Source organism: Perna viridis, chromosome 15 (genome assembly GCF_037379345.1).
Source record: "Perna viridis isolate PV_CMFRI_1.1 ecotype Kerala chromosome 15, ASM3737934v1, whole genome shotgun sequence".
In the NCBI taxonomy this organism is placed as follows: domain Eukaryota; kingdom Metazoa; phylum Mollusca; class Bivalvia; order Mytilida; family Mytilidae; genus Perna; species Perna viridis.
In genome coordinates this window covers 13,982,060-14,002,814 of record NC_142459.1, presented here as the reverse complement: position 1 = coordinate 14,002,814, position 20,755 = coordinate 13,982,060, and the positions used below count along the sequence as shown (strand labels likewise).

At 34.0% G+C, this 20,755-nt stretch overlaps 1 protein-coding gene across 2 annotated transcripts; it reads right to left on the bottom strand.

The window, feature by feature from the left end:
- Positions 1-9,962: 9,962 nt before the first annotated feature.
- LOC148597040 (uncharacterized) lies at positions 9,963-20,728 on the bottom strand. Of its 2 annotated transcripts, none has more exons than XM_088562645.1 (4): positions 20,603-20,728; positions 18,770-18,949; positions 13,476-16,008; positions 9,963-12,520 (listed from the first exon to the last, which is right to left on the bottom strand). In XM_088562645.1, the coding sequence occupies exons 2-4, from the start codon at positions 18,938-18,940 to the stop codon at positions 11,736-11,738; spliced, it is 3,489 nt and encodes a 1,162-aa protein (XP_088418771.1). In that variant the 5' UTR covers positions 18,941-18,949; positions 20,603-20,728; the 3' UTR covers positions 9,963-11,735. The 2 variants fall into 2 exon arrangements, with proteins under 2 accessions (XP_088418771.1, XP_088418772.1); XM_088562646.1 differs by having other exon boundaries at positions 18,770-18,946; positions 20,603-20,720.
- Between the last annotated feature and the right edge of the window lie 27 nt (positions 20,729-20,755).

Sequence of the window (20,755 nt, the reverse complement as noted above, 5' to 3'; positions counted from 1 at the left end):
TCCCCACCAAAATCGCAAACAACAGGACAATAATTAGAATTAGACATGATAAATGACTAATAAAAAGTAAACCTCTTTAGTCTTGATAAATGTTTATCATGTGTCAGTACATTTAGATTTTAAATACTTTTTCATTTGGTTTTGTCAACTAGGTTAAAAGGTAGCCTCAATGATAATCTATCGAAATTAATGATAAAATATAGCATATTTGTTAAGCCCACACACAGGACTTCAGTTATAATTGTATGTGTTCATGAAGCATGTGAATCTTTTATCGTATAAAATGAATTAAGTGCTTTACAATCAGTTTGTCTGTATAAACGGAAGTTTATATCTGAATGTGTTGACAATGTGCCTGACCTTGTTTTCATCAGTATGTCAAGTAAAGATAAACAAAGAGCAATCTTCAATAATCAGGCTAATGCTTTCAGAAACTAATCATGAAGCTGGCAATGTTTTTGCTCGTTTTACAACTAGAATATGCGTTTAGTTTCCTTTTGGGTGCCAGTTCACAGTCGACTCTTGGACAAAACTCCCTAACTGATAAGCATTTCGTAATAGTTTTCGAATTTCTTTCGGAAGAAAAACAATTAAGGCGGCAATTAGAACAGGTGGTCGGTCAACTTCAACAGGAAGTGCTCGCATTAAAACAACAGATCGCTACAAATTCTGGGAACACATCTTATACCGCTGATGACGTCACAAGTCTTAAAAAGGAAATCAGAGACTTGAAAAAATTCAACGCCGACCTTCAAACCAGTTTATCAAATTTATCATCTGAACATTTGAGGCTAAAGTCGTCATTTGAATCGCAAACCACTCACTTGCACATGTATAGAAACCGAACTGAACATTTGAAAATCGAAGTTAATAATTTAGAGAAACTGCAAAGCATTAACCAAATTCAAACGTTACAGAACATCCAACATAATGTAAGTGTGTTATACTCAAAAACAGCCTGGCTTGAAAGCCAAGAGACAGCACGTCAACATGACTTGGTATCAATCTACAAACAAGTTACTGAATCTACCAACGACATTCTTGATTTGAAATCACAAAATCGTGAATTTATAAATGAGACCGAGAACCAATTTGACGTCTTACGTGGTGAAGTCAACACCAACATCAGTAGTATCCAAATGTAGATAGAACAAAACGACAGAAAAGGTGAAATAAATCAACCTTTTGACATGGTATGGTATGACTTTAATAAGAAAGAGGACGACTTCCACTTCATTTCACAATGTACAAGGCAATCTGAGCTTCATTTCACAATGTACAAGGCAATCTGAGCTAGTAAATTATTGCTGGTCTAACCTTCTGCTTTTAAGTTTATTCAACTGCTTTCTGTTTAGAACACCAAGGACCTATTATAGGCATTTGAAATTAGGAATATTGTTTATTATTATAATATTATAATTATAATATTATAATATTTAAAAAAATATATCATGAAATGTTTGACGATACATAATGTATTGTCAGTAATGCTAGCTTATATTCTGTTGTATAACTACTAGCACATTATTATTATTTGTACTTTGTATTGATAAAGCGTAAAGTTTAAAGTAAAAAAAATAATTGAACTTAAAAAATGTTCCGAAATAATAAATTTCTATATGAACGCACTCGTTTAATTACACCGTGTATCTGCCTTTTGTCATAGATCAGATAAAAAAAATAAGACCATTGTGAAACGCGTTATGAATATTCAAACTAAATTTTTCCAGACTGTATTCTCCATTAAATGTATGTCAAGATTTATTTTTTATTATTTTATCTTTTATGTATTGAACATGTAATCTATATAATACCATCGATAAATACAAATTGCTTGAACGTTTGTTGTTTATGGTTCACAAATGGCATGGACCATATAATTTTCTTTGAAAATATCAAAAATGAATTTGCATTTATTAAACGTTGATTATATTGAATTCTTTCAAAAAACTAAGATACTATATAAATGTATCGTATCATACAAAAGCTTATATTAACTAGAGTTAACATTAAGAGCCTGTTAAATAAAATAAATAAGAAATTCTGAAAAGTCCTCTTTTTACATTTATAACTGCAAAATGAATAAAACAATAATCTCATTTATGTGGCAAATATATTTAAAACTTCATATTTTTATCATACATGCCCAATGGTGAGCTTTATAGTGTTGGTTTGTTGTGATTGGGACTAATGTTAATACTGAGGCCTGTTTATAGGGGTAGAGGTAATATTTTTAATTTTCTTTTTAAATTCGTATGTAAATTAAGCTTTTTCTGGTTTCATAATGTAGAGAATTGAATTATCGAATGATAATCAATTTGAGACGTTTTTTGTTGAATTATATCTTTGTAGAGTCGAGGTTTTGTGACTTTTTTATGGACAATTCGAAAATCCAGCGATATCCTTGGCTTCATTAGGGGGCCTGATGATACCTGTATATGTCAATTTACTTCGTTTTATTTAAGTTGATGAGTGGGAATTCAAATGGGCATCGCAGCCTACATAATTTATTGCGTCCATCCTGCAGCTACCTTTTTAATTTTATTTACTGTCTACATGAAATCATCTCATACTATACATATACGAAATTTTCACAAGATATTATGAGCTGCCATACATCAAATTACAATCTTGTATCTGTTACTTAATACATATTACAAACATTGATTCTCTGCAAATTGTGCAAAACACACGACGTTTATTGGTTGGTTTGGACGATATTATATTTGTGTGCATATGTACATATTTGCATAACTATATAGTGTATCCATAAAAAAATTGTTCAAAAGAACAGGACATAAGATACTAAAATTCTTTGAAAATATTATATTAACCATATTAGAATAGTTTCCTTGATTTTTCACTAACATACATCAAGTATTAAATTACTAGTTAATGTTACAAGTACATTTTATATTTATACATAGTGAGGCCGGATATTAACAGAACGTGTCTCCGCAAGAAAAAATATTTTTGTTTTTTTTAAATATATATCTGAAAAGACTTTAAAAAACATCATATACATTTCATATGTTTAAGAATAATAATTAAGCGAACAATTCACCATACATAAAAACCAGAACATAATTGCCGAGGCATACACAGCGCATCATTCACCTGCCCAGAGCTACCATTCAAGTACGGTTGTCGGTGCTGTAGAACTTGGCGTTGGAGATAGTATACACATCGATATTGAAAATGATTTAGCAAATGCTAATGGTTATTTTTCGTGTTTGACAATAATAAAAGTTCAATGATTTGTTTCATATAAATGGTAAACCATTTTGTAGGAATCTTTGTTTTTTAATTCAATTCAAATTACTTTTGTAATGAAAATGTGTACAAGAAAAAATAAACGGTAGAATGGCACCCCCTGAATAGTTGACTTACACCTACATTCCCTTACTATGTCATTGCATTGTGAATTTTCTCGGCAATATTTTTTCATAGTATAGTGCATTCAGTCCTTCTCCCTCCACACATGATTCAAGAAACATCTTAAATTAGGGAACATTAGTTTTGTACATTTTATTTGTTTCATCGAATTAAATTCATCGTTCATTGTGAAAGGAGGAATCCGTCAAAGATGCCACGTACACATAAAACATGCAGTACCGAAAAACAAAACCAAACTAAATCGAAATAAAACACAAAATTTTTATTTATATACATAAATGATATAGCAGGTAACTTGACATCCTTGTGCAGACTTTTCGCAGACGACACTTCCTTCAATGACTCAGATTCTGACAGTGAACAGATCCTCTCTGTAATCAGTCACGATCTGAGTGAATTGGATGAATGGTCCAAAAAGTGGCTGATGTCCTTTAATCCAGATAAAACCGAAATTTTGATATTCTCCAATTATGAAACTCCCAACTTCACGTTCTCCTTGAATGGAATAGACATTCCAATCAAAAACCAACATAAACATTTAGGAGTAACATTTAGCAGTAATGCCAAGTGGAACGACCATGTAGAAAATATTATAGCTTGTGTTAAAAAACATCTAAATATTCTTCGGAAGTTGAAGTATCAACTTACTAGAAACACTTTAGAGAAGTTATATTTAATATATATAAGACCTTTACTTATGTTAGACGCAAAAGAAGAAAGTTACAAATGATTTATAACATTGAACATAAAAATGCCCATCTTATTTCCTTGACGTAATACCACCCAAAGTACAATCCCTTACTAATTATCCCCTTAGAAACGGAGATGACATATTACAGCCATTTTGTAGATTATCTGTAACAAGCGAGTCTTTTATCCCTGCTACTATTAAAGAATGGAATAAACTTGATGTATCCACTCGACAATTAGACACTATTTCCAAATTTAAAACAGAGTTAAAGAAGGATACACACAAACCACTAGTTCCTAATTATTATTCTATTGGTGAACGAAAACTGAATATTATTTGGACACAATTAAGATGTTCTGCTTCTTCTTTAAACTATGACTTATGTAGAGTCAATATCGTAAGTAGTTCTTTATATAGATGCGGAGATGTTGAGGATGCTCATTATTTCTTTCTTGACTGTCCCTTACACGGAAACACTCGAGTAATCCTTATGAATAACATTAGGTGGCTGCCCGATGATTTGCCATTGAATGTAAATCTTTTGACTCATGGAAATCCAAATTTAACTTATGATCAAAATGTTCGTTTAATAAAACATGTCCATAGATATATCAAAGAAACTAAAAGATCTTCTGTTGTTTGATGAAATTTGATGAAATAGTGATATGCCCATGTTTTCTTCACCATCACCACATTCCTCTCAACTCTCTTATTTTTTCTTTCCTTTTCTCAAACTCTTCTCTTCTATGTCTTATTTTTCACTTTATTTTTTATCTAGTGTTTGAAAAATGTAATTGATGCATGCTCGGTTTGACAAAATATTGTACATTGCTATTGTATATGGGAGAGGACCTCGTAAGTATGTTTTACTTTTGTCCAATCCTTTCGGTTTTTTACAGATAAAATATGTTTAAACTAAGACAGTTTTGTTCTTGGTATTTCTGAAAAATTGCTGGGGAATGAGGTCACCATGACGTCAAAATTAAACAACATTAAAAAACGTGGATACTTGCCATTTTTTCCAAAACAAAATTCGTTTTATTATAAAAAAAAAAAAAAACAAACAAACAAACAAACACATTTTCTATGTCATTTTGAAATTATTCATGCGACTAAAAATGTTACCTGGAACAGCTGAACAATTACCGATTTCAACATTTATAGGATGAATATATATGACTACGGCGCTTTATTTTGACATTTATCCAGCTTAATATATTGCTACACCATATTCTTTAAGAACAATTCATAATTCGAAATATTACTACAAGTTAATTAGTTTTATCGCATTTTTAATGGTCAATGACGCCGCTATTTTGAAACAAGTACGAACAGCGCGCGTTCAGTCTAGGCTTTTTGAAGAAGTTGTATTTGCTTTGACTTCTGTTTAAATAAAGACTTGTATTTAGTTTCCTCCATGAAACCAGTTCACAGTCACCACTTGAACAAAAATCTCCATTTCTAATAAACATTTCGAAACAGTGATATAATTTTTTTTCGGATGAGTACCAACTAAGGCACCAGCTAGATCATGTGGTCGGTATACTATAGCAAGAATTCCTCGCCTTGAAACAGCAAGTGTACCCTAATGATGTCACGAGGTTTAAAAATCGAATAAAATAGATTATGGTAATGGATACGAGTTTCACATAATTTTTTTTTATTCCTTGAACCTTGCTTTTAGAAATAGAAATATGCGATCCCTAATTGCACTACATAAATTATATACTAAGTCATTTTGGAGTATATTGCAATATACATCGAATCTTGCCTACGATAAATTTAGTATTTGACGTTACTTCTCCCAAATCTACTGGAAATATAATGACCGATTATTTCTAAAGCTGGTAGTTTTGAAGTTGTTGTCATTCTTTAAGTACCAGTCCATATAAAATTCAGACACTGGCTATGGTAAAGTGATTCATGGTGTAGAAACAACCCATGGATCAGATGATGCTTTTTCTTTGCTCTACACGATATTTTATGTGGCAAAGTGCTAATTCCATGTACAATCTATGTAAATTTTATCTCAGAAAGCGCAACCCCCAAATGAAAAACTAAGACTGATTATGTGGTTTGTAACTGATTCTGAATAGGAAATAAAAGTAAAGTTGGTTGGTTTTTGATATGCATGAATCACCTCCTGTCTGAATTTTATAAAGACTGCTACTTAATACATTTTAAACTAGCTTCTAGTAAAAGCGAGTGTACTTCAAGTGAATATCTCATTTATGGTTTTTGTTGAGGTATGCCATGGAGAGTATTAGACGTATTATTGAATGAATTATATGGTGTATTTATTTCTTGTTTTATTTCATTTGACCTTACATTGAAGGGGGTTGTTACGGCCTTATAAAACCGCAGATTTCATGCCTCTGTCCGAGATGCTGGTCACTAGTGTGGCTCTGTGTTGTTATATTACTTTTTAGTTTGATTTTGAAGAATTGTCATCGTTCAGTTACCATGGATTTTATTAATTTATTTTCTGGGCCTTCCAGGGCTCACTTATAGGTATTATTTGCACTTATTGAAGACCTTTTGGTGATCTCTGAAAGTATTTACTATTTTTTATTTAGGTAATATTTTGATGCAATGTTTCACCATATCCGTTCATTTTCAATTATTGACCTTGCAAGGCGAAAAATGAAGTTTGTTTTGCAGTATTTAGTCGGCGTCTTTAAAACTATAATAGAAATAAAAAAAAATCAGATGATGACACAATCCTTAGGCTTATTCAAGGGTCTGAATTAGGACAAAGATGAAGGACGACTCCTAATTGTTAGAGTTGTTGCCTTTTTTGACAAGCGAAAATGAGGTTTTTTTCATATCTTGAAAACGATAATAGATAGAAAAGGCCTACAAACGTCTTAATCAAGTTAAAAACGGAAGACGAATCCTTCTTAAAGATAATGCCCTTGACATGCGAAAAATGAGCTTTTTTGTCAGTTTTAGCCACTATCTTGAACACCATGATAGATAAAACAAAAAACAACTTCGAGTGATTCTTATGATATGGCCTACTAAAGGCTTCTTTTGGTCAAAGTTGTTATACGACACCTTGTTACAGTTACTGCTGTCGAAAACCGCAAGATGAACCAGGTGAGAGATTCAGGCTCCTGTGAGCCTTTTGTTACACTAAATCTTATTTCTTTCATTTGTTTGGATACTCTTAACGGTTAGCGTTAGTATTAAATATAGGAATTCATTTTTCCGTGCATGCTTCATTTAGACTTTATCTTAAACTGATCTTTTGCTTTATCTAAACTCTATACAACCTTTTACCCGTAACCGTATAATTATTACATTGTTTATAGCACAATGCGAGTACTTAGTTTCTTGTTCATCTGTCTATACACATAACTCAATAGAAGAAGTTTATTCCGAAATTCGAGCATATGCACGTATCGCATGGTTTTCAATGCCTTAAATTACGAGTGATGAGTGAAGAGTTGTCACTTTCCTGAAAGTCAAGTCAAGCGTTATGCTGGCATCACTATAACGACTTTTTGAAAATTTCAATACGAACATCATGGATTATACCGTATGTTCGTAAAAATAATGACCTCAGACTCAAACATAATTTTCAATCTCGACTAAAATTATTGAACATTAATTACAGCCTTTACAGCAAAGCATGACTCAAGCCAAAGCTTCCACACAAGCACAGTCGTAGCTGTTGCTTTCGTTTAAGGTTACCCTATCTATGAAGACACAGGAGGATACCTTACATCAGTACGCATTGTCACTATACGTGCATGACATTTCTCAAGAGTGAAAGTAATCTAGCATTTACTTAAGTTCTTAGAAAAGAAACATGATTACCTGTATTCAAATGTATACAATTTAGACTCGAGTGATTTTAGAATAAAAAAACTTTAACATTTGATAAAATAAAGCAAATATTTTATGTTTAGTAAGCACATGACACACACCGCTGAGAAGTTCCACCTAGTAGATGTACATTCAATTAAGTATTCAAGAAAATACATGTATAATTACAATTCAATACCAGCATAAGTCTCACAGAGATCATTTTGGTTGATAATATAGGGAAAATAGAAACCGCTAGAGTACCCCTAGGCTAGTAACCAGGCCCCTTTCAGAATTTCAACCACCACGGTGGTCTACGAGTAGCGTGCTCGTCTCGAGATCAATGGTTTGATCTTCGACGAAATCGCACCATAGGCCTTAAATTAGGTAGTCATTGCTTCTCCGCCAAGCAACGGTATTTATTTATAATAGAATGGTTGAGTCGCCTCCGAGTCCGAATGATGTGTCCGAGTGTTGTCGAATGTCTAACTGCGGACGGTAGCTTCTGTGACATTTTGAGCCTCATACCTCTTCGTCTCGGTGAGACATAGAGATTCTAGAGTTTCTCTCGACTTATGCCTGTCCCGGATAAAGAACGGACAGAAAAATCAGATTGGCACACACAACAAAGAGCATGATAGAAGTTAACCATAGTAACACGTATAAAGAAACAGTAGTATTGAGCAACCTGGAATCCACTTACAAAACAGAAACAAAAAATAAATAAAAATAAAAAAATAGAATAAAAATGGGAGCACGGACCAGGAGTACCGTTGGGATAAGCGTCCTCTGCATTTCTAGAAACACCCACCGAGTTGTTTATGAAATGTCACTTCTGGAAAAGGAAAACTATGACACAGGGTCGGAAGGTCGGGATTTTATTTTATTTACTTATTTTTCCCAAATTTTCACAGAAAACAATTTAAAAAAACATGTATTAACCAACCAGACCTAGTGGAAACTAAAAATGGGCTACTGTTTGTAAAATGTCGTTCGGTGGTGTTTTTTTTTGTTAACTTGAAAATACATGTAAGTAAATTGGGGGTTCCAGGCATGAGTCGGTGGGTTAACAGAGGTATGATTTTATTTGGCCTCATGTATAAAGCAAATGTTTCAGATACATGTAAATTCATGATACTTTGTGTAGGGATTATACAATATGTACTTAGTACATGCTATTTTTTTTCTCACTATACTCTAACGAAGAGTCCCATAAAAGCGCAATCCATATATATATACAGTACACCAAAGAGTATAGATTCTCTAATTCCCATTTCGGAATGATGCCAGGAAATTCCTAAAAATACCATAAAAATCCTTCAGTGATTTTGACATACTTCCTCCAAAAGGCATTAAATACTCCCAGCTGTGAGTTCTTTTTTATTGCCCTGATTATCCTTCCAGGAACCACCTACATCGTCTTACCTGTCGGGTGAACATGATTACGATACACAAGGTAATAAAATACTCCCAAAAGAGCAATAAAATACGCCCAGATGGGAGAAATCACTTGGAGGATTTTAGGAATGGACTCGGTAAAATCTGGGATCTACACCAAAATGAAAGTAAAAGAATCCCTGGGTGAACTGTAAGTCTTGGTACATGCACATTTTGTTTTGTTTGAAGCAAAATATTTAAAGATGTTTCAGTCCAAGAACATTTGGGTTGTAGAATTTACGAACAATCTAGTATCATGTCCCTTTTTCTTCAAATTTTAGAATTTATGCACAATCTAGTATCATGCCCCTTTTTCTTCAAATTTTAGAATTTACGAACAACCTAGTATCATGCCTCTTTTTCTTCAAATTTTAGAAGTTACGAACAATCTATTACTATCCCCCTTTTTCTTCAAATTTTAGAAGGAAATAGGGTTTATACCAGGCTCACACCTGCACATACAGTAACACAAAAAAGTCTTCAGGATAAACAAGCGGATTGAATCCAGTGGCTTGTAAATGTGCAGTGAAAATTCCACTTCCACAGTTTCAGGCCATCATCTGAATTATGGGTTGGGCTTGTGGCTTGAAAAATTTACAGTGAAGACTGTACCAATAGATAACACAACCAATTTTATACATATATTAATAATCCATACAAGTTAATTTAGTGTATAACAATAAAATCCCAACAGTACATAAAACAGTCTCCAAGAACAAATGGTACTACACATACATGTATACACACACATACAATTGTACATGTACACTTTCGTCAGGAAGCAAGACACTATTCTAGAAATGTCTATGTTTCGAATCATAAGTCCACTTTAGGAAAACCATAAATCCTCAATGAAGAAAAGGGGACAGGACTTAAGCAAATGAAATTTCAAAGATCCTAGGTCAAAAATTAAAGGCTTCTGACCTCGAAACTCCATTTATTTGAACTTATGCATGTTTGAGCATAAGACCAACTTCCTTTCAAAATTAGAGAAATAACTCTCCATAAACTTTAACCTGTCCTTTTAGTTAAAATTTGGTCTTAGCATTTCCCTCAATAATATGGCTGCTCCATGAATTCACATTGCATACAAATTTGTTCAGTTGTCAGAATGTGTCAGAAATTAACACCTAGTTCCTGAAAAGTTGTACCATATATCAGTACAAAAATGTAGAAAGTAATTTTTTTCTACTACATGTACATGTAAGTAAAGTGTTATTATGGTGCTAAATTTGAGAAGACCTTGTCACTGTAAAAAGTTTTAAACTAAATTCAAAGGATCCTTATTTTTTGCATATATATATATTACCTCATATTGTACGAAACAAAAAAATGTCAACAGAAAATCAAAGTAAAAAACCAAAATTGTAACACAGTGGTTACAATAAGATACAAAACAAGAACCAATGTGTGATCTTGTGTACAGACGGACAGACAACAATTAACCTGGTTACATTAATCAAAGATAGCAATTCTTGCACCAGGAAATCAAACTGTTTCCACTCCACTCATTTGAGTCACCTCAGGGGTTTCATTTTTTTTTACAATGCATGTACCTTTGGTTTAGTAGCAGGTACTTTTCATTGTTTAATAAAAATGTATGAAATTTTAAAATTCTGGAGGTACCTTATAGTAGTTTAGAGGGGTAAAAGTACCTGGTACCGCCTCTTAGTGAAAGGCCTGTCTTTTGCAGACATACATGTACAAATATACACACATACAATTAATGATTCTGTGAGTAAAACAAGATGTTAATTACATACAGAGAAAGAATTTGGAAAAAAAAATATTATATTGAAGGAATTTTATACTAGTTTTATTTTTTGGTTGAGACACCACAGAGTTACAGTTGGCCACCATTTACATCCACCAAGTACAGTAGCGAAATTAAAATTACCCCCCCCCTCCAAATAAATGAAGGCAGTTTTTTAGTACATTTATGTTGACTTTTAGTAAACTGAACTTGGTCAAGCCTTTAAGTTCATCATGAGCAATAAACATGTAAACACACATTGCTTAAAATATATGAAGAGAACAACCATCTAATTTTCATAGCTGGCTAGGGGTAAGAATTAAATTCTATTATATATTCCAATTTGCTCTCAGAATGTTTTATTTCCAAATTCCAACAAAAATTAAATTAGTCATTTTCTTTATTTAAGTCCAGTTATTATTTTCAAAAAAGAAATTCTTGATTTTTTAAAAAAATTTTAATCAAATTATACTGAAACCAGCAGAGGGCAGACCCCCTTTGTTAATAGTTTGTTTTAGCATGAATCCCCCCCCCCTTTTAAAAAAACTTCCTGAACTTGAACCTCCCTTTTTATAATATTCTGGATCAACGCCTGGCCATCTAATATAAATCAAAGGTTTTTTTTCACTAATGTAACAAATTGTAATGTTAAGCACTATGGCCATAAGCATGTTCATCGCCAATATACTGGTTCCCCTCCCCAGAAAGTGCAACCATAGCAATAGCTGCATTGTTGTCACTATCTGTAGAGTCCTGAACTCCATCCATGGTAACACCTGATTCTGCCAGATTTGATTCTGGGGTGACAGTTGTGATCATGCTTTGTGAAATATATATTGGTACAGTGTCTGAACTATCCCCCTGAGCAACAATATTATAAACATTGTGACCACTAGCGCCATCTACTTCCTGTGGCATAATGATGACCTCACCATATTGCTCATCATCTTGATTGACAACAATGGGTACATTCTCAGTGGCAATTTCGACAATCTCTGTATTATCAGCATCATCTTGCTGATATTCGTATTGAGTATTTTCGGCTTCAGGTTCTTCCTCTGAAATACCCTGTGCTGCAGCAAGAACAAGTCGAAGAGCAGCCTCAGTTTCACTTTGGTCGTCTTTCTTACTTGAATTTCCAACTTTGACTACATGCATAATTTTCTTCATATTTTCAGTATTAGCTGAATGATTTTCATCAATATGTTTCTGGAGGTCATCACAAGAGCTGAAGGCCTCGTTACACTTGCGGCACTCAAATACCATCAAGTTTTCCTCCATGACTTCCTCTTCAACTTCACCAAGCTTGGCCTCAATTTCTTTTCTTTTCTTGTGATAGAGAGCGTGGCGCTGGAAATTGAACTTTTTGTTGAAGTATTTGTTACATCCTGGTTCTTCACATACATAGGTTGTTTGTTTAATGGGATCTCCACCTGAAAATAAACAATTATACAATATACTTAAAAGATACAATTATTTTTTCTTCTTGCAGGAGGAGGACAGATATTTATTGCTGAGTGAGACAATTTTTTTTTGTGCAAGCATGTACATTTTTTTTTCATCAGTAGCTACATTATTAAGTATTAAATGAGGGAAGTATTTAATCATATTTTTTGTTTCGAAGACAAAGTACAGTCCTGATCATGGGAAATGTATGAAAATACAAGGGTAATTTCACTTCACTTTTGGCGTCGTCCAAGGCTGAAGTAAGCGACCCCAAGACAACTACTTCCCATCGATCGCCCAGTAGTGTGAGCGCTGATGATGACTGAGTGAAAAAACTGCTTTTCTTAAATTTTAAATATTCTTTCTTAAATTAATACCAGGCGAGTTGTTTTGCTACTTTAAGACAGAGCATAGTTTAAGTCATATTTCATGAAAGTGAGTCTGTATGAGGGTTTAATGGGAAGATTCACGATAAAAAAGCAGAGTGTAATTTGCAGTCAAAACTCACAGAAATTAGACAGAAATCTTACGGGTACACAAGTCTATACCGGTCTTGTTGGCTAATAAATTGATTGGTGCTTGTATCTAATTTTTCATGAAATAAAGGTCTTCACATGATGTGTTGATAGGTGTGTTTGATTATGATGTTGACATGTACATGTACATGTAATGGTATTCTATTTAAAAGTTGCTTATGGCAGTGTCATCTACATTTTGGTCTTGCAGTTTCAATGCATACATGTACATTGCATCTAGTATAAAAGTATCCATGAATTGACTAAATCAAAGCAATATTTTTTTTTTAATTTGCTCACATGGAACAACCCACTTTTGCATCATACATGTACAATGTACATGTATATCTAGGCCAAACTACTGTAGGTCTTAGTGTCCCTACCCCTTTAAAGAAACATACATGTACATGTATGTTTCTTTAAATACCTGTTGTATCATGTTTCATTAGCTTGTGAGTCTCTAAATGGTTCCTCTGCTTGAAAACTTTAAAACAAACATCACATTTATGGATGACCTCATGTAACTTCCTGTGGCGTTGTAGGTTTTCTTTCCGTTTCACAACCTTCGCACAAATTTCACACTGGTAAATCTGCTTTGACTTTTCATCTCCAGATCTAACACGTTTGCCCTGGGACTTTGCTGAATTTTTCAGAACACTATAGCATCCTGTAAACCTAAGATTTTCTTGGATTTTCTGTTCTACAAGCTTTATATCTTCCATGGTCATATTAAAGCCTTCATTCTCCTTGTAATCCAATTCATAGTCAGAAATATCCATGTTGTGTATGTTTTTGATGTGGCTCTGCAGTGCTATGAGATTTGTGAAGTTTCTACCACAAATGCTACACATATAACGACCATCAGTTGTAGTCTGAACTATTCCAGTTTTGGTGACATCACTTGGCCTTTCACCAGGCTTTTCAGGTAAATGGGTCTCCATATGTTTAACAAGGTCAGCGTTCCATGGCAGCATTTTTCCACAGTGGCTGCAACAGTACAGACAATTTTTCTGCATGCCTCCAGCATCAATTTCATTCTCTCCTTCATTCTTTTCAGTAGATATTCCTCCTTCTGTCATTTCTGTTGTGTTTCCTGCTCCATTTTCTTCACTATTTGTGCTAGTACCTGTCTCTCCCTCAGCACTACCAGCACTTTTGTTCTCTTCATTAGCCTCATCTTCATTTTCATTTTCACCTTCATCATCAGCCTCCAGTTTAATCATAGTGCCAACAAAATCTTCAAGTTTGTTTTTCTCAAAATCAGGATCTTCATTGTCAATCAGGACAAGATTTTCTGCCCTGGAATGCAATTTGCAATGCAACTGGAATGTTTCAAGCCTGTAGTAAACCTGATCACATATCTTACAAGTGTAGAACTTAGACTTTTCATGATTTGTTTCATGTTTCTCTAACCTAGTTATATCTTTGAACAGCTTCCCACAATACTTGCACTTTAGATTTGAATTATTAATAGCCAGACCTGAATCCTGAGGTTTTTCATTATCATCAAGAAGGAGATGCAGGTTTTCATGTTTTTTGGCATGTTTCTCAAGACTGTTGCCATGCCTTGCGGTAAACCCACATATCTGACATCGTAAGTGGTCATTGTTGTGTGTCTTAAGATGAGCACGGCAATGGTCTCGACGGCTGAACCTCTTTCCACATTTTTCACACTCGAAAGGTTTTTCCCCTGTGTGTTTACGACGGTGGTTTTTCAGCTGTTGTTTCTGGTTGAATGATGATGTGCAGTATTCACATTTGAATGGTTTTTGCCCTGTATGTAGACGAATGTGAATTTTGAGGTCATTGCTCTGAGTGAAGCATTTATGACAAATGTGGCATTCATAAGGTTTTTCTTTTGTATGGACTACCATGTGTCGCTTCAGTAAGCCTTTGTAGTTGAAGACTTTGTTGCAAGTGGTACAATTATACAGCTTTCCCTCCAAGTGGAGTCTTAGATGGCGCTCAAGAAATGACAAATCTTTGAACTGTTTCTCACACAGGTCACATCGGTACAGAATTTCAGGAGTAGCCTCAACATTTGAGTTGTCATTTTTATCTAATTCCAAAGTACCACTTCCAACAATCATTTGAGGAGCCGATTCGGCGTCCATGCTTCCAATTTCAATAGTTGCAGTTTCAACATTTTCATCGGTGGCAAAATTGACAACAGGAATTTCGTTCTCTACAGTTTCTGCTCTTTCATGCTCCATAATTTTGTTGATGTCATCAGAAAGCTCATCATTGTGGTATTGTTGAATGTGACGTTTCAAGTGACCTTTGGCAGTGAATCCTTTTTGACAGATATCGCAGCGGATGTCAGATTCATTGTGAATTCGCATATGCTCCTGCATGTGATGTTTCCGACTGAATTTTTTGTTACAAATTGGACACTCATGATTCTTCTCTCCAGTGTGTGTAGTCATGTGCTTCTTGACATTTTGCCTTTGAGTAAATCCTTTCCCGCAGACTTCACACTTAAAAGGTCGTGATCCTGTATGTGCACGCATGTGAGAGGTTAAGTCATTACTCTGAGTGAAGCGCTTATTACAAAGAGAGCACTGGTAAGGCCTGACACCAGTATGTATCCTGATATGACGTTTAAGGATGGAAGAATTAGCCAACTGCTTGCCACAGATGAGACACTGGAATGTTTTGTTGGGCAACATTTTTGACATATTAGTGTAATCACTTTTAGAGTGTGCAGTAGTTGCATTTGTTTGGATGGCAACATCTTGTACATGTACTTCTGGAGGATGGGACTCAATACTTTCGATGTATGCATTTCTAGTTTCGTCATCAGTCAGTTCTCGGACTGTAGTTGCTGAAGATGTTTCTTGTCTTGGCTTGACAACAATTGTCTGTTGTTGTCCTTGTTGTCCTATTGTCCCAGATTTTGGACGGAGAATAATCGTCTGTTTAGGTTTGTTGTCATTAATTTTCACCACTGTTGGGACAACCTAAAACAAGACAAGGTACAAAAAATGTAACTACATGTTCAACATATAACGATAAGACCAGATAAAATTAAAATGTCCATTTAAGAATCATTCAGAGGGTGATTTAAGGATTACATTTTATTTGTACTATCATAGGCAGATCCAAGGGGCCCCCTTATGCATGAAAAGTGATGTTAATATAAAAATTAAATGCTTCACAGGGTGCAACTTATTACGACTGTATAGGTTGAACTGTGTGCAGTTGGGGCGAGTACAGACACACCATTCAAAACTGATATAGCTTAGAATTTTTATTCTGATTTGATATTTGGACAGAGGACAAAAAAATGATAAGAATTTAAGTGATCACTTTTTGGCCCCTTATTCTTAAATAGTTGAAGTCAAAACCTCCAAAATCAATCCAACCCTTCCTTTGAGGATTATGGCACTTGTGGTACAATTTCAAAGAGATTCATTCTCTTTTAACTCAAATAATAATCAAGAAATAAAAATAAAAACAAAAATAATCTAGTTTCTGGTCCCTTTGCGGCCCTTTTTGCTTACTTGGCTCCAGTCACAACCCCAAAAATCAATCCCAGACGGTATGGCACCTTGAAGTAATATTCAAATGAGATCCATTTATTTTTACTCAAGTTATCATCTAAGACCCCTTATAAGCTCCTTAAATCAAGAAAGTTCAATTATTAACCCCCAAAATCAACCCCAGCCTTCCTTTGGTAGTGTGGCAACTTGCTATACAATTTCAAAAGAGATCCACACACTAATAGTAAAGTTATTGTCTGGACATTAGGAAAATGCATGTTTCTTGCCCCTTTTTTAGCTATTAAATTCTAAAATGTTCAAGTCTTAAATCAATACCAGTCTGAACATTGTGGTATAGAATAATGTACAATAAGATCATAGACATTCATATATACTTTTAATAGAGTTATTTACATTTTTGTAGTTAAATTTTATGAACTTGTTTTTTTTTCGCCTGAAATTTTATTATAGGTTGGGGTCATAACCTTAAAAATCATTCTTTTTTGTAGTTAGTAACCTTGTTGAACAAATTCATAAAGATCAACGAACTAATTTTCAAGTTATTGCATAAAACCAAGTATCTACAGACCATGACACCGACAACTACAGCACCATACCATTATAAGGCTGCATTCTTTGGTGGTCATATAAAAACTTGATAACACTGCTTGAGGACAATTGGTGGTACTCTCCTTTTAAATTTCTGGATACACCATTGAACAAAATGTTTAGCATGCTTGGTTTTGTAGTTTGCTACTTTTGGTGGCTGGTGGTTATTTAAGAAATAAATCAAGTATAATTAAATAATGACACAAATGGTGAAACAAAGATAAAATGGAGTTTTCATGATTTATTTATATTTTAATTCTAAAAGGACTAGTTTCTTTATATTTTTGAATAGACATAAAATGTTAATCGTGTGTTTTCATTTTTTTTTACCAAGGCTGTGGTCTAAAGAGCTTTGAAGCACGTCATACTAGAATTTCTTTTAATGGGAGATACCAGTGATAATGTTGTCAATCATACATGTAAATGTAACTTTCAGCTCAAAGATCTTTTAAGTGTCAGTCCCTGTAAAAATCAGGCAGTGGGTGTGAAAAACCCCATCATTTTGATGATGTAAATTGACTATCTGCACCATCAGAATCAAGGAAAATAGACAAGATTTTCCATATCATGCTGGACCACTGAGTTACAATTTCATTAAAATGCACTGAAAATGAACAAAGCCAGTGATGCAGGGATTAAATAGTCTATCCAAATTGAGAAAATATCCTTGAGTGGTATTATATTGTCAGATCAGTGGGGTTTTGACAAGCATGTTTCTGATTTTTTCTAATTTTGCCTGATTCTTACTAACACTTGCACTTAATCATAATGCTTGAGTCAATGAAAAATCCTGTCCTGTCTAGGTCCACACAGCAGGATTACTACAATATATTTGGATCACACTTTTTTAAAAATGTGACTTTTTTTCTAATGAACCATTAAATTTGAATTTTGCATGGCTCTTTTGAAGACAAAATTGAGATTTTTAACACAGTTTACAATAAACAGAGAAATTTACAATCAAAATTAAAAGAAACCACTGACCAAGAGGTTAACACCTGAAATTGCTATACACTTTTAAGTAAAAGGAATATGATACAATTATGATAAATTGAAAAGTTTGTGATGTACAATGTACAGTGGCTTGCACGTACATGCATGCTCAAATACTCGTGCATCATCATTTTAACAAAAACACACAAAAAAAAAACCCAAAAAAAACAAAGGAAAGATTCTTCTTCATGAAGTAAGCATCCACCTTGATACATGTACATGTATCTTATCTGGCTATGCCATAACCTGGCATCCTGGGTAATATTTTCTTTCCACATGTTTCTCTCAAGTATAAACCAGGTCACCAGTGACATCTTCTATTTTTTGATTGGCTGAGCAAATATGATGTACAAGTATTTTTTTTACCTTTATACATTCTTATATTCAAATTAAAAAAATATGTTTAAAGATTTTGTTTCTACTTATAATACTTTTGATTCAATAACTGAGTAATTTAGACAACTTCATCTTTATTTTTATTTTATTTCATAAGCAGTAATTCACCCATATACACTGTACAATATAGTGACCTATGTCTGCATTTTGAGGGTAGCTTATGATATTGACCAGAGAACCAGATTACTGTACATGTAGCTACATGTATGCCATTTAGGGTTGGCTTTGGATAGATGTGTACCTTTTCCTGTTGGTTGACAACAACAATCTGTTGATCAGAAGAATTTAGGTCCACAGTTTCTGCCCCTCCTTGGGTTATAATGACAAGAACATTCGTTAAATCTTCTCCATTGTCATCTTTTAGCTGGGCTACCTGGTACACTGTGTTTTGTTGTTGGTCATCTTCTGCCATTCTGGGCTGCTGGAAAAGATGAAATATGTACAAGCTGATCAGACAGAATTGAAAAGGATGTTGCCAGAGATGCCTTTAAAGGTTAAAAAGTATAGGGAAGTGCCATAAAGTTAACAACCATTTTGAAAGCTAGGGGAAAGGGGGTATGGGGTTGGGATTTAGGAAAAAACATTTTTTTCAAGTTACTCATCCATTGAAAAAAAAAACTCGCCCATTATCTGACAAGGCAGATTTTCAAATAAAAATATTGATTTCGCTTGCTGCTTAAAAATAAATTTTCAATTTCAAAAAATATACTCAAATAAGCTGTAAACATTGTGTCTTTCTGCTTCAGTGTTCTAGGATTTTTTTGGTCAACTTGACTTACCACGGTTAAGTGGACTGCAAAAAATGACTAACCAAGACTTTAAATGAACTTACCCACATTGAAAGTAATATTTCAAAGGCAAAATATGTGTCATACAATTTGGTAACAAGTGCAATAATTTCTAAAAAGCAGATAATGTGATGTGTTTTTACTGCCTGATTCTTATAAATGAATACACTTGATAACAAGGCAATAAGAATTTTGATTCTTCATTAGAGGGGGACTCTACCTCCTTTGAGAAGGTGTGAACCCAAAACTATGGAGATCCATTTTCATTTTGAATTTCCCACCATTTAAACATTTAGTATTGTATTTAAAAACATTAGTAAGTAAGTAAACTTTATTTAGAGTCGGCACATATATACATTTTAACAAATCAACACGAGCTCTTATGAGCTCTTTAACCGACTATAAAATGTACAAAACAGTAAAACAATACATGACATCATACAAAATACATAATTATTATAAATAATACGTAGTAAAACATATACTAACCATAGAAAGATATGGTGCTCCAGACAGAAGGATCAAGTACCAGGCAGTAAGCACCACTCTGTATACCAATCCTTCAGTCAGGGGAACCACACTTTATAAGGCCATAGACATAATTAAAATTCAGATATCATATTCAATTATAAAACCATGATCAGATCAGAGACTTGGGAATCAGACACTGCTGAGCTAAACTATGATAAAAACTTGTATGGGAACTTTTACATGTTCATGGCTTTTTACCCTTTAGTCCCCTTTCTCTGACTCAGGTGCCCCTCTCCCCTCAATACATTTCACATCGTGACGAATAAAAAAGCAAAAAAAAAACAATCACGTTTTATGAAGAATTTTAAATTCTGCTGAAATGAATTCAGAAATAATTGCCACCGGTCGGGAAAGTAAGGAATTGTTTTCAACATACCCAAACTTTAAAAACTGACTTTTCTACAGTAAAGACCTAAAGTGTGGTTCATCTTCGAAGGGGGTTTTGATCCTGAGGCTGAGGTACAATGTAGATAAGGGCTGAGGTTTGTGACCAGTCCCTGTAATACATGCACATGTGTTTTAAGTTCCTGGTTTCATCATATGAATTCTTTTTCTATTGATACAGAACCAATTTTTTTTCAGCAGACCTGTGTCTGAGTCTGAGATAACACAAGGAGCTACAACAAGTTTCTGTGACAAACACGCGTGGTTACACGCGTATTTCAATTTGACTTTGAGCCAATAGGTCAATCTAAAACATTCATAATCGTTTAATGTTTAAAACTTCTATTTTAAATTCATGCCAAATATCTTACTATACTAATGAGAGTAACCAGTTCTTTCTACTGGTAAATATGCCAAATCTTCAGAATTGGTATCAGTTCTTCACTGGTAACCTTCCGCAGCAAAATGGCCGCGATGTGAAAGCGCAAAAATTTCACATCCGGGAACCAGAAATGTGACTGGAT

What these genes read in the sequence shown, in the direction of transcription:
- LOC148597040 (XM_088562645.1), bottom strand. Translation starts at nt 18,940, where the DNA reads ATGGCAGAAGATGACCAACAACAAAACACAGTGTACCAGGTAGCCCAG. An exon ending in TTGTCAACCAACAGGAAAAG is followed by an intron (nt 16,009 to 18,769) that starts GTACACATCTAT and finishes GTCTTGTTTTAG; the next exon opens with GTTGTCCCAACAGTGGTGAA. An exon ending in AATGAAACATGATACAACAG is followed by an intron (nt 12,521 to 13,475) that starts GTATTTAAAGAA and finishes GTTTATTTTCAG; the next exon opens with GTGGAGATCCCATTAAACAA.